Below are 12930 nucleotides of genomic sequence, written 5' to 3'. Positions count from 1 at the left end.
CTGAAGTTTGACTACACAGACCAGTAGAAGGTTGGATCTTTGGCTCTAACTCTATGGATGCTACTCTAACATGAGACTCAGTACCTACATTTTAATAAACTGCTGTTTTTTTTGTCCTGTTATGTAGGAATAAGTAAGATACCATTTTGCATGTAAAAAAATTTGGGCTGCAATGCTTTGTAAATATTTTTCCTACTACTTAGAAAATTTTGCATTTTGAAAAGTCAGGCTTAATAGTTGTAATGATTGACAGACCTTTTCTTCTAAGGGAAGTGTCTTGGAGTAATGATGGAACATGCTATGGGCTGTACTAACAGCATAGTTCAGCACATTTGTGTGTTTGTCCTTGTGCATGCACACTCTATCCTGAGCTGTATTCAGAAGTGAATTTACATTATAATCTCTATCTTCAAGAAACATTTTGGTTGAATTGTGCTTCCATTGATAGTGTTAATATACGTCATGGCTATCATTATCTGGTGTCATGCCTCCCTCCCTCCTGCCCCTATCTTTTTACATAACTTTTTTTACATAACTTTCTGAGCAAGGTGAACCAAGATTTTTAATAGGAGTTTGCTTAGAGTATTCAGAAATATGTGAATGAAGTACTTAAATGAGGAAAAAAGAAGAATTCCGGCGATCTCTTTGTGACATAATGAGGACGAGAAAACTTTTTTTCTTTCAGTTGTCATTTATTCATGTGATACTATATTTGAACATACTAAATTGGTGCATAGCAATTCTTAAATATGCATCGATAGGGAAAATAGACATCCAAGTCTGTGTGTCTGTATGATTTATACGGATTGCTTAGCGTATCCTCTATATTTAAAAACTCTGATCTCATTGATAAAACATGAGCAAACAACACATGAACACTTTGTGTCAAAACTTTGCATTTGCTTCTAAAATGTTTCTGATATTTTTTTCAGTACACTGTTGGTGGACACTGTGTATGACCTGAAAAGATGAGGAGCATTGTGCCTACGCTTCTGCTTGGCTGCAGTCATTACGTTGAATTACTGACAGTGTTTTTTCTTTTAGTTTGGCTGGCTCTGTTTCTTCTTCATGATGTCATGAAAGATTATTTTCCATTCCTCTTCAGCTTGCTGCTTCTTCTTTTAAAATTATCACTTCATCATGTATTAAGAGAAAAAGATGGGAGATTTTCTTCAGCTAGTGCCTATGAAGTCTCTCTCGCTCTCTCTCTCACCCTCTGTGGGAGGACAGTCCCAGTTAAATTTGTTATGAGCAATTTTCCAAGTTTCTTCCATTTAAAATTTCTCTACCCTTAAAAAAGTAAGGAATTGCATAATAGTTTTTAAAATGTTCCGTGAAGTCTATAATTTTAGTATTTTATTTTAAATTATAACAACAAGGTTTTGAGAAATCTAGACCTAGTTGTAGTTGCAGGTAAGTAGGGTGTTATACCAGTTTCTACAGAATAAGTACAGACTACTAACAGCAAGAGTTGAAGCTGATGCAAGTTTTGATCTCTTGTGACATTACGAAGTCCTAACCTTCTGTATTGTAAGGTGAAAGTAATTATGTGTCAGTCTGAACTCGATATTATGACCATTCAGCTGTGAAGTAGGTTAGCATAGTTCACTGAAAATGTGTTGGAACCTATCTGAGTAGAACATCAAGGAATTTAGATATTCATTGCACACCAGTGCATGAATTTTTATGTTTATCAGAGGTTCTGGTATACATACATACTTTGTCTTATGTGAATGCTTACTGTCAAGAACAGTGTTTGGAAATAAGAGATATTTTATGTAAACTCCTAGTTTTCATTCTGATTTTTTTTTATATTTCCTCATTTGAAACTTTGACCATCAATAATGAGCAAAAGACAACCTCTGAAATAGTCATAAGTAATTGAGAAAATAATTGTCTTGGTTCAACAGCCCTGAGCAATAATTCATTAATTTTGTGAGTTTGGCATGTTTTTTCTTTTCTGTTTTACCATTTTTCCTTCATCTCTAAGCACAAAAGGAGCAAGAATAGTGGGTAACAGAATACCTTTTACATTTACAAAGTCTTTCTCAGTTTCACAAACTCCAGGAAGTCAACTACATGTGTCATAAGAGGGCATATGTACAACACAGTTTAATTAGAAGAGACTACTGGGGAATCCAATAAAGATCTTTCCCGTTTAGGTGAGTCAGCACAAGTAGAAATGTGACCCTCAGCTGTGTTCATTTGCAGCTGAAATAATGAACAGAAAAATAAATAGGGAAAATATCAAATGTAGTGAAAAACAAATTTACCTGTTTTCAAATCAAGATGGCAGTTTTGGGTTGCATTTCCAGGTTTGTATGGAGTAAATTAGGCTTTGAGAAAGAAAGTAGTTTCAGATTCATAGATCACAGTCAAGAGTTGGACTACCTGGGGAGAGACTAATGATCGAAGCACCTTTTAACTCTGTGTTGACTTTCAGTATTACATACAGGAGCATTCTTTTACAGAGGATCTGTTACAGAGGAAATAATTAAATACCATGTTGCTATATTTTGAGTGCAGCACTACTTCTAGAAACACCAGTTAACTTTGTTTAAATAAATAAGCAGAACAGTATATAAACATTTTGGGACAAAAAAAAAGTGCATACAATTTTTGTTGTTAGAGTATGTTCTGTAAAGAAAGTGATTATGATTTCCTAAAGATGTTGTGCCCTGGATATTATCCATGACTAATACAGGTGTGTGTCAGACTTGTGTAAAAGGCAGTGTTCCAGTGCATGGGATAGTTTCTTTCTTCTTGAAATGAGATTATAATATGCCTGAATTCTGTGTGAGTCTTTCCATTCTTTCCGTTTTGGGCTTTATTGCATTAAAAAGGATGCTTATGTTCTATTTGTGAAATAATGTCAACTAGCTGAAATTGTTGCCTATTTTACTTGGTGATTGTGGAAAATTAAAAAATTCAGGGTATTATTCTTGCTCCCTCATCCATACTGTTTTAGTTTATACACTGAGTTCTAATATTAATTACAGTGAAAGGGCTACTGCTAAACTAGTAGAAAATTCTGCTAAAATTTTTAAAATAGCTACTGCTGTGGTCAATTACAAGTGATCAGAGCATTCAGTAGATGCTTTTTGATACTTTTTGATACTGTAAATAGGTTGTTGGCTGAAGTACTTTAATTTACAGAATTATTAGTATATCGTTTTGCCTTGTGAACTTTTAGGCTTCACACTTTATAGCAGTTATATAGAATTTGGAGATTAAATTGCAGTTCAGTTTCATAAGTTAAATAAAACCTAAAAAAAACTCCATGTAAATGAGGTCAAGAGAGTCAAAAAGACTTTTTTTGGTTTTAGATAGAAAAACATCAGGATGCTTAAAAATGAACTGATAATCATCTCTTTTACTCTAAGACCAAGTTAAAATTTGAAATAAAGTCAATAAAAATTAATATTTTGGGATTACTTAGCTCCAGTTGATAAAGGAATTACTCAAACAATAGCACTTGATGCAAAAAAACATACTTTACTCTGATTTTCTGTGTGTGTGGTGGTTGCACAAAAAAACTACATAGCATCTTCCTTTTAAAATATGTATGTATAATTTCCTTTTCTTGAATCTCTCAAGAACCACAGGAAGACAAGTGTAACAAAATAAGCTGAATGGAGGGATTGTCAATTAAATATTCAGAAACATTCCTGTATATTTAAATAATGTCATTATTTAAAAAGATTGATCACTTTGTATTTCAAGCAGAGATATCTTTCTTGCTCTCATTATTTCAAACTCAAGTCTATATTATAGAGCTGCAATCCACAAATTAAAAATCCTTTTAGAGTTAATTCGTTGAAAGAAATATATGCAAATATAATGCCCTTTTAGCTACATTGCTTGTGTGCTAGATTTTGATTCATGATATTAACTATAATCTTGGGTTCAGGACAGTTAGGAGTACATTAAAACAGACTTTTGATTTCTTATGCTGCTTGAAGTTATTACTCTGTACTTCAAAAGATCAAATTCTTTCCCTGCCTCTGATTACAGGCGAAATTTTCATATTTCCTACATTATTTGTAGAATTGTAAATTTCCGAGAAAAAAAAATAACCTTAAAAATGTCTAGCACGGCACATTTTGGCATGTAAAATGAGGGCCTTTTAAAGCCACTTGGATTTCTACAATAAAATAACTTCACTAGACTAGCAAGTAGAGAGCAATTGATGCAGGAATAGCTATACAGAATATAGCGTTAGAGGTGAGTACTCAGAGGACTGTACAGTGTGATGATTTATTATTTTACTGTAGAAGCAGATCTAGGAAATGTAGTTATAAACCAGAAGCACCATAAGAAAACAGAGAAAAATACATGTATTTAGAAAAGTAATTGAAAGGAAAGAAACCTTTTTTGCTTTTCTGCAACTAATACTTGTATGTGGTCTCTTCTTTAGGATAACTACACGTTTGCACAGCCAGGAATCCAGAAGAAAGTGAAGATGTTGGAAGAACTTGTTAGTCGGATTGATGGTATGTCTCAAAGGCAAACTAATTTCTAACTGATGATACACTGAAAGTGTTTAGTTAAAATGTTTGCAAGAAAAGCTGTTAACATCGCTGCAGTCCCCTGCAGTGGTGCGGTAACGTGGCCTTCCTCAGGTGAGGTGTCATCACTGGTTTGTGGCACACTGGCCTTTGCGGATCACTGTCATGTATCATTTAAAAGAAAGCCACTAGAGCATGAGCTTCTTTCATTACTTTTTATTAAGGCAATATAATAAAATTTCAATGGCAATTTCTTTGCAGCAGAGTAATGACCACATACAAAAGGCAGCCAGTATTCATTTCACATTAAGCCTCAATGGTTGTTGTAATGCAGGCAAGTCACAGTGGTTGTTTATGGTTGTCCTTCGGTACTATGTTTTGTGTCTTTGTGCATCATTTTGCTATCTGGAATGCCTGCATAATTTCTCTGTGGAATCCAATTAATTATGAACTCTGGAAATAACATCTTTAATTTTATAGATAAATTACAGTATGTGCAGGGGTAATTTTAGATTGTTCTTTCATGTTTTAGCAGCGCACTTTGAAATATTTTACCTTCATCCTTAAAGTAATTCCTTTCATGAAATGCTGACTGTCATATAGCTAGAACAGAGTTTGATTAAATGAAATGCAAGAGATAATGCTTGCCCATTCTAAACATAATCTCTTGATAGTTTGTTAAATTAATGAACAGAGTATTAACAAAATGTTGCCAAGCAGAACCGGGCATATATTTGCAACACTAGCATGTCAGTGATGACTTAGAAAAAATATTTCTTGTGTAGCTTTATATTTGATAATCTTCTTGGAAACATTAATTAGCTGTTTTTGTTACATATATTGTGAAGTTTTTTTTGTGCCCATGCTTGTCATGGGAGATTTTGCCTGCTTGTATGTACACCCTTAATATTTGATAATGGTCTTTGTGCTTTTCTAGGATATTAAGGTATTTTTAATCATCAAAAACAAAAGGCAGGAGAAAAATGTTTGTGTAAAATTACACTATAAGCTTAAATGTATGTAAAAATTTTTGTTGTAGATACTTTTTTTAAATGCCAGTGAATATGAAAATTATAATGGCATATTTCTGTATATTGGGTAGCTCAATATTTATATTAAAATATAGTTAAATCAGGATATTTTGTTACTTAAAAAATAATCTTAACTTCTCATAATGTGATTTTTTTATATGCAATTTCAGTCTTTCATCAATTGATGTTTACATTTCAGAAGCAAATGATTATATTTTAAATGAAGTGTATAATTAAAATTCCTAACTTGGTCAATGAACATTTATATAAAATTAGAAATAGCATTCTTATAGTCAACTTTTTTGTTCGATTGAATAAAAATATTAAGTATAATACAATATATTATTGTTTAGTTTAAGGAAAAAAGAAATGCTGAAGTCTTATTTGTACCTTCGGTGCTTTAAATAATTTCTCTCAATTGTTAGGTTTAGGAAGTATTATTTTTAAAGCTTCACACTTGAAAAAAATAAGTCAGTTGTAAGAAATAGTTGTGTCATCTTATACTGTGCTTTGATCGTCTTTGCAACTGAAAGTAAAGTGTGGGTTCCTGTTTTTTATCTAATTTTAAATAAAGCTGTGAGGTCTTTATAAATTTTTTGTAGTTTTCAGTAGAGATTGTGAGTGTTTGCTAGTAAATATTGATGGACGTTTAGAACTGCTTAGGTTATATGGGGCCTCTGAAAGTCAGTGTTCCAAGCCTCTGCCCTTGCCTCGATGACTCTGTCTAATGGGACAGGGTCAATTTAGAGCAGGCTGCGTGGAGTCTTAAAAATGCGGGTGTTTTTTAGTAATGGTTGCTGCTGCCTGAAATCTGTCCCAAACAAGCCTCTCCTGTAGAAAAGCAAGTTGAGTTAACCTTCAGGCAACGCAGTCAGACCCTCGCTCAACACTCACTGCAGCTGGCTCAGCGATAGAGGCAAGGAAGGCTCTTTTTGCAGGGTTCTAGTCCAGCGAAGGATATCACATGTGGCTGAAGGGAACCTGGCAAAGTAAAAGATGCTGACCACCTGGAGGAGAGCTTAAGAAGGGGAAGGGGTGGGGAGTGGAGCTGAGGGCCGGCAGAGGGGTTTGGTCTCCAGGGAAAGGGGGGTGGCCACCAGGGATACCAATCCAGTGAGGGGACAGGGAAAGGAGAAATCAGGGGAAGATACACAGGGGAAGTTGTGGCACAGAAGTCCAAATGGGAGACTGCTTTTCCCCCCAGGAGGACTGACTCTATGGTGAGTAGTTACTGCTGTAGGACTTGGGAATTGACCGAGGCAGGAGAATTCATAGGATGCTACAACTCCCCCTTTTTTTCTTACTAAGAAGAACTCCCCAGTGGACTTCTGCATACACTTAACTAGACAGGGAAACATGACTAACACGATAAAAGCAATTATTACAATCCAAAAAATTACTTTGACTAAAGATGCAACCCATCCTGTGAAACCCCACTGTCCGAAAAGTTTGTTGATCCAATCTGGGTATTTTTCCACCATTAAGTCCTTTATTTGCTCCTTCAGCTTGTGGATGCATGTGTGGATGGATTCTGAGTGTGAAGAGATGTTGAGGCAGCACATCCCTGTTGAGTTTTGAGTGATTCCAGGGATGGAGATGCTGCAGCTTCTTTGGGTAGGACTGTTGGGGAAGTTTGACTACTTCCACTGTAATTTTATTTTTTTTATATAAATAATTATTTTTTAAAATGGAGCTTATGTCCACCACTTTTTCTTTTATCTCAGTGTACCTCTGAGAAGAATTTGGCTCCATGTTCAGGTAGTTGCAGCTATTCATAGACTTCTTTTTAAGGCTGAGCAAACCCAGTTCTATCAGCCTCCTTTCATGTGTGAAGTGCTTCAGCTTCCTCTGTCCCCCACTGGGCTTGCTCATGTGTGCCAGTGTCACAGCATTGGAGGTAATGCTGCAGACATGTTTTCCCAAGTGGCGGATACAGAGGAAGAATCACTTCCTCTGACCTGTTGGTGTCTTTCTTGCTTAGAAAGCCTAACAAATGTTTGGCCTTTCTTGCTGCAAGGACATTCTTAACTTAGGTACAGCCTGTTATCCATCAGGATTCCCATGTCCTTCTTGGCAGAGCAGCTTTCCATCAAGCTGTGCCCAGTCAGTGCTTGTTGAATGAGACTTTTCCATCCCAAACAGAGGACATTTGCCTCTCCTGAACCACAGGAGATTTCTCTTAGCCATTCCTTTAGCTTGCCAATGTTCCTTAAATAGTAGCCCTCATTTTCAGTGTGTCAAGCATTCTTCCTAATCTGGTATCATTTGCAAACACAGAGTTTATTCTATGCTATCATTAGTCTTTAACAAAGATATTGGCCGCAGTGCTGACTCTGGAGGGTTATCATTAGTAATTAGTTGTCAATTGGACTTTGTATTGCTGATCACAACCTTTATAATACTGGGGTCCAGTTAAATGTTTTGGGTAGTAAAGATACCAAATTTTCATTATTCTTTGGGCTGTGTCTTTTTGTCTAGAAGACTGTCCATCCAGTTACTTTCTTTTGCAAGAAAAGCACACCAAAGTGTATCTAAGATTAAAACAAAGTTTGAGTTGTTAATTAGACGATGGTGGTTGTGTACTGCAGTCATAAGGTTTTGGATGCCTCAGCTAAGGGATCCTGAATTTATTGGGTTTTTGGTGGAATCATGCATAGTATGATTGAATATTGTGGTTTACTCTTAATTTCCTTTTTGTGTTTGTCTTTTTATTCTGGGTTTGCTATACTTCAGTTAAAGGGAAATGTATGGCTGATATAAATTCAGTGAATTTGCTTTTTAAAAAAGCCCCTCATAATCTGTATTTGCTGTACTTACCTAAGTGCTCATTAAGGTTACTGTGCAAGAAAATTATATTCCTGATGGTAGTGTGTCACATTATTTCTTGATGCTGGGTAACTGCACAGTGAAGCAAATCTTGATGTAGTAAGTAGCTGTTTGAGTGGATGAAGCCTGTAATGCTTTTTTGCTAATAGTAATGGATTACCAGTGTATGAAAGGTGATGCTTGTGCTTTGGAGAGTGCTAGTGCATTATGTCAGTGATTCAAGCAACCTTCATTAACCCAGCCTTATGGATCACAACCCCCCTCAAGTAACTGTCGTTGTGTGTACACTCCAGAACATTGCAGAAGACTTCAAACAGCCAAAATACTCTCTTAATTTAATCATAATCTCATTCTGCTTAAACTCCAGAAAATAATTTTGATAAATTGTGTTTAATGGAATTTTTTGGTCTGTTAATGGAATGCTGTTATAGATGAGATGCTGTTTGAAGATAAAACATTATTCAATCTCATTAGTCTACTTGTCACCATCATTCAGATTTTTCTCGGAATTATACAAAAAAATTGAGAGGGAGGATCAATAGATAGCTCAATAACACAAGGAATCTCTTATAAATAATTATCTTTTCTGTTTCCTGTAATGCCAGTAGAGCTTCTCTGCTCTAAATCATGAACCATTTCTTACGGTTTATAAAATGTCATACTCACGTGGCACACTGTCTTCCACTTTTACTTCATTTAGGGTTGAAATCAAAGAGACATGGTATAGGAATGCCCAAATTAATTCAGGAATTGTGTTTCCGGAATTTACAGGTGCTTAGCACTTGGCTGGTGTCATGCTTGGAAGAGCCTCAACTTCTTCAATTTACTGTAAGACAACTGGTAATTACATGAGAGTTTGAGGTAGCCATTTGGAGAAGGCTGAGCATTTTTAGACAAAAGTAGTCTAGGGATTCCATAAACATTAATAAAAGATGTAGCATTCATGTAGCATTCTCTCCAAATTAGCAATAAGGCAGTTCTAGGGAAAAAAATGGAGCCTATTATAATGTTAAATGTATTTTTTATATATGTTGGCTTCTTATTAGTATTACAGAAATTTATAAAGCCAGTATTGACAGCAGTATAAATATTCTGTTTCTTGTGCAGGGAAAAGTTTGAAAATATTATTTTCTGCATCTTTTCTAGAACAACTCAACCCAGGTTTTGCATTTGTGTTCTGCACAGATCTTTCTTTTTTTTTTTTTTTTGTAGATAAAGAAATTCTCTGTTATTACTGTTTCACATCGTTTCACCAAAAATCACCAATCATTTTGTAGAACTTTGCCTTGAATTTTAATAACAAGAGATGGAAAAATGCAGAAAATTATTAAAACTAATAGTTAAAAAAGCTCTTGCTGTTGCTGTATATACTCCCTCCCCTTCTCTTGAAAATGGAAGTCATGGAAAAATACCTAGGAACATAAAAAGAGTTCTGCATTTTAATTTTCTCATAAGGAAGAATTCCATTTCTCTGGAATTCAGCTACATTTTTCAAAGGTTCAGTAACATTTCAGAATTTCTGCTGTTTCCACTGTGAATGCATCTTCTGATCATCTGTTTTGGAGAGTTACCACAGCTATTCCTACATATAATGTTTTCATCAGGGCAATTTCTAGTTTATTTGCATTTTATTGTTGTAAAAAAAAATTAACAATTTAAGAGGTGTTTTTAGTGCAGAATTTAGGTTGTTATATTTGTATTGCTTAAAAGAATGACTTTTAATAAATACTAAATAGTATTGTTTGAGGAAATACTGTTATTCCTATGTGCAGTTAAATTGATATTTCACCTTTAAAAACCATCTTCTATTATAAATCTTACAAGTCCTATTTTTCTTATTGCTGCCATGTTTTATATGTGTTTTCATTCACACCAAATGACAGATAAATTAGATAATGCCTCTTGTCTTAATGTTCTGAGCAAATTAATCTTGACTCCACTAATCATACTTTACTGATTTCTCTCTTGGGTTACAAATATCTTGGTTGGCCCGTTATCTGAAGTTCTGTAGATGATGCCAGAACTAAGGATTTGTAATAAAATACTTTCATGTTGTGGCCTTAAATTCATATTTTACACAGTTTTGCTATTCACATAAATTTTTTAAATATAACTCTCTTGTAAATAGTTATGCGTAAATATGTGCAGATCAAGTTCTTCATGAAATATAATCAGTTAAAACTTTTTCATTTTGTATGCATTTTTGTTTAACCACAGTGGAAAGGCTTATTTAATTGTACCATTCTCTGTACTTCTCATGCTTTGTAATATTTGCTGTAGAAATGTCTAAAAGTTTGGTTGATAAATCTCTTAATATTTATTTATAATATGTTTTCTTATATAATTGGAGAAGTTTATAAAACATCCTTCATTAGAATAGGATTAGTATTTGTAGGATTATCCTTCCTAAGGTCTTAGCTTTTTTAAGAGCTGTGTGTTTTTAATGGGCTGCCAAAGTTTTAAATGTCCAGACTTCACTTGGGATTCTTGCAGTTTCTTCTTTAAGTCTTGTGTGGATGTTTTACATTCAGCAGATTCTTATGCCAGGAGATAAAGGTGCCTATTCCCATAGAACTGTCCAATGCTCCAAACATGAACATTTCACGATTCTGCTCATGACTGAATTTCATGTGACGAGTTAAGCCTAAAAGTATGTAGAAATACCTCATGAGTAGTTTTAATGCTTCCACAGTTTCCAAAGGATTTTCAGTTTCTCTGCTGATTGAACTTTTTAAACTGACGAGAAAATAGTTTTGCTTTTTTCTTTAGGAAAATCTGACTCTTAGAAAGACAAAATATCAACCAAGACTAATAAATTTTCTCATTAATCCATTTAATGTTGTTTAATCAGAACTCATAGAACAAGTTATCTGTTCAATATACGTGATAGATATAGATTACTTAATTTGGTTTTTAATTTGAATCTTGGGTGTTCATACAATGAACTGATAATGAAACTGTGGTAATAGATGACATTTGATCTATCTTTGTTATGTATTCAATCATGCTAATGATTTTTGGTTGATGGTTGAAGAATGCATAATTATATGTGCAAAATTATGTTCATGTTTAATTATATTATAAAACATTTTACAGAGACCAATAACTTTAAATTAGGATTGTGTTGAAGTATCTGGAAAAAAGACCTCTAATTGCTTGCATTTGCAAAACTGGTGTTCTCAGCCATGTGAAAGCATTTTGAATTGGAAATGGACGTGGAATTTTTTAGACCTTACTGCTGCTATTGAAAATGAGTGATTAATAAGGACCTTGTTTCTTGGTCCGTCTTTCCATGTCAGCTTGGTGCTGAAGTGATGGAAAATCTTGTAAGCATTTCGGAATTGTTTTAATTAATATGCACTCCAAAGCTCTTTCTCATTTTAATAAAGTTATTTTATTTAGCTCACTTGTAGTTATATCTGATTTTATGGTTGTAATTGCTGTATTATACTTTAATCCACTTTTAAGTGCTCTTCACTGGGCATTATAATTAATTGATATATATTTTAAATAATATTTTTATGTTTTACTGTGGAGATTATATTTGTATGCTATAACAGAGTTCAGAGACCTTAGCAAGAGTTGAGACTGACTGTAAAATAATTTGTAAATCCCTGAGTGCATGTAAGCACTTTAACTTTTAAATTGCCAAACCTTACTATTTTCATGGCAAATTAAAAGCAACCAGGCCTTCCCTTCCCTCCTCTAGTATTTTCTTCTTTTACTTTGTTATCAGTGTCTTGGGCTTTTCAGTATTAGCATATGGACCATATCTTTTGTTATGATGAAGATGTTTCTCAGTCCTAGCTATGAGCTATACGTTTAGTGAGCTAAATTTAAATGGACCGTTATCTTTAAATTGTACGTCATGAGGAGAATGTAATTGGCAATACGTCTGTGTTTCTGCCAGTCATATTTTAATTTTTAGGACTTTTCAGTGTATTTTTAAAATGTTTTTGTTGTAATTTTTCACAGTGGACAATTTTAACCAGTTATAAAAAATAAACGAAGTCTGGAACAAGATATAATCAGCATGCAAATATTTGACTAGGATCTCTGTTATTACTTGAAGTAGAACTATGTATCATGGTGAGATCTTGTCTTGAGGTGCACATTTATGATCTTTAGAGTGCCTTCTTCAGTCATCAGGAACTTATTTTGTAATTAATGTATATTAATAGAAGTTAATATATATAACTACAAATAACTCATTGCTAAGCTGTCTTCTTGACAGAATTACTTTTGTTCAGAATTTCATATTGGGGGTTGTAAGCCCTTTTCTGCCTCTGCATCTGGCAACATCTGGTGTTGAGATTTTACTCCAAACTCTTACCTTTGTATCCCATAAATATCCTGGCTTTGAGAAGTTATTCAGGAGAGACAATTAGATTAAAAATTAGCTTTCAACAGATAGAGTACTAAAAAAGAAAGCAGTCATTGACTGGTGACAAAGTCCTTTCTTTTGGACTGCAAGGTTCTGTATGTGGGAACTATAAGATAGAGATGGGGTGTACCCTCAGTCAGTTTGCACCAAGTCAGGTGGGAGTGTTGATCTGCTGGAGGGT

The 12930-nt window shown here is 34.2% G+C and overlaps 1 protein-coding gene across 3 annotated transcripts in view; it reads left to right on the top strand.

The window, feature by feature from the left end:
* The window catches only part of TBC1D22A (TBC1 domain family member 22A), a 138445-nt gene that overhangs the window by 55145 nt on the left and 70370 nt on the right, over window positions 1-12930 (top strand). For all 3 annotated transcript variants that reach the window (XM_053943140.1, XM_053943139.1, XM_053943141.1), the window contains exon 10: window positions 4418-4493. In XM_053943140.1, the coding sequence (XP_053799115.1) occupies window positions 4418-4493 (76 nt within the window). The remainder of the gene's footprint in view (window positions 1-4417; window positions 4494-12930) is intronic.

Source organism: Vidua chalybeata, chromosome 5 (genome assembly GCF_026979565.1).
Source record: "Vidua chalybeata isolate OUT-0048 chromosome 5, bVidCha1 merged haplotype, whole genome shotgun sequence".
NCBI lineage: Eukaryota > Metazoa > Chordata > Aves > Passeriformes > Viduidae > Vidua > Vidua chalybeata.
Note: the sequence above shows the minus strand (reverse complement) of the source record. Positions and strands in the feature narration are given on the sequence as shown.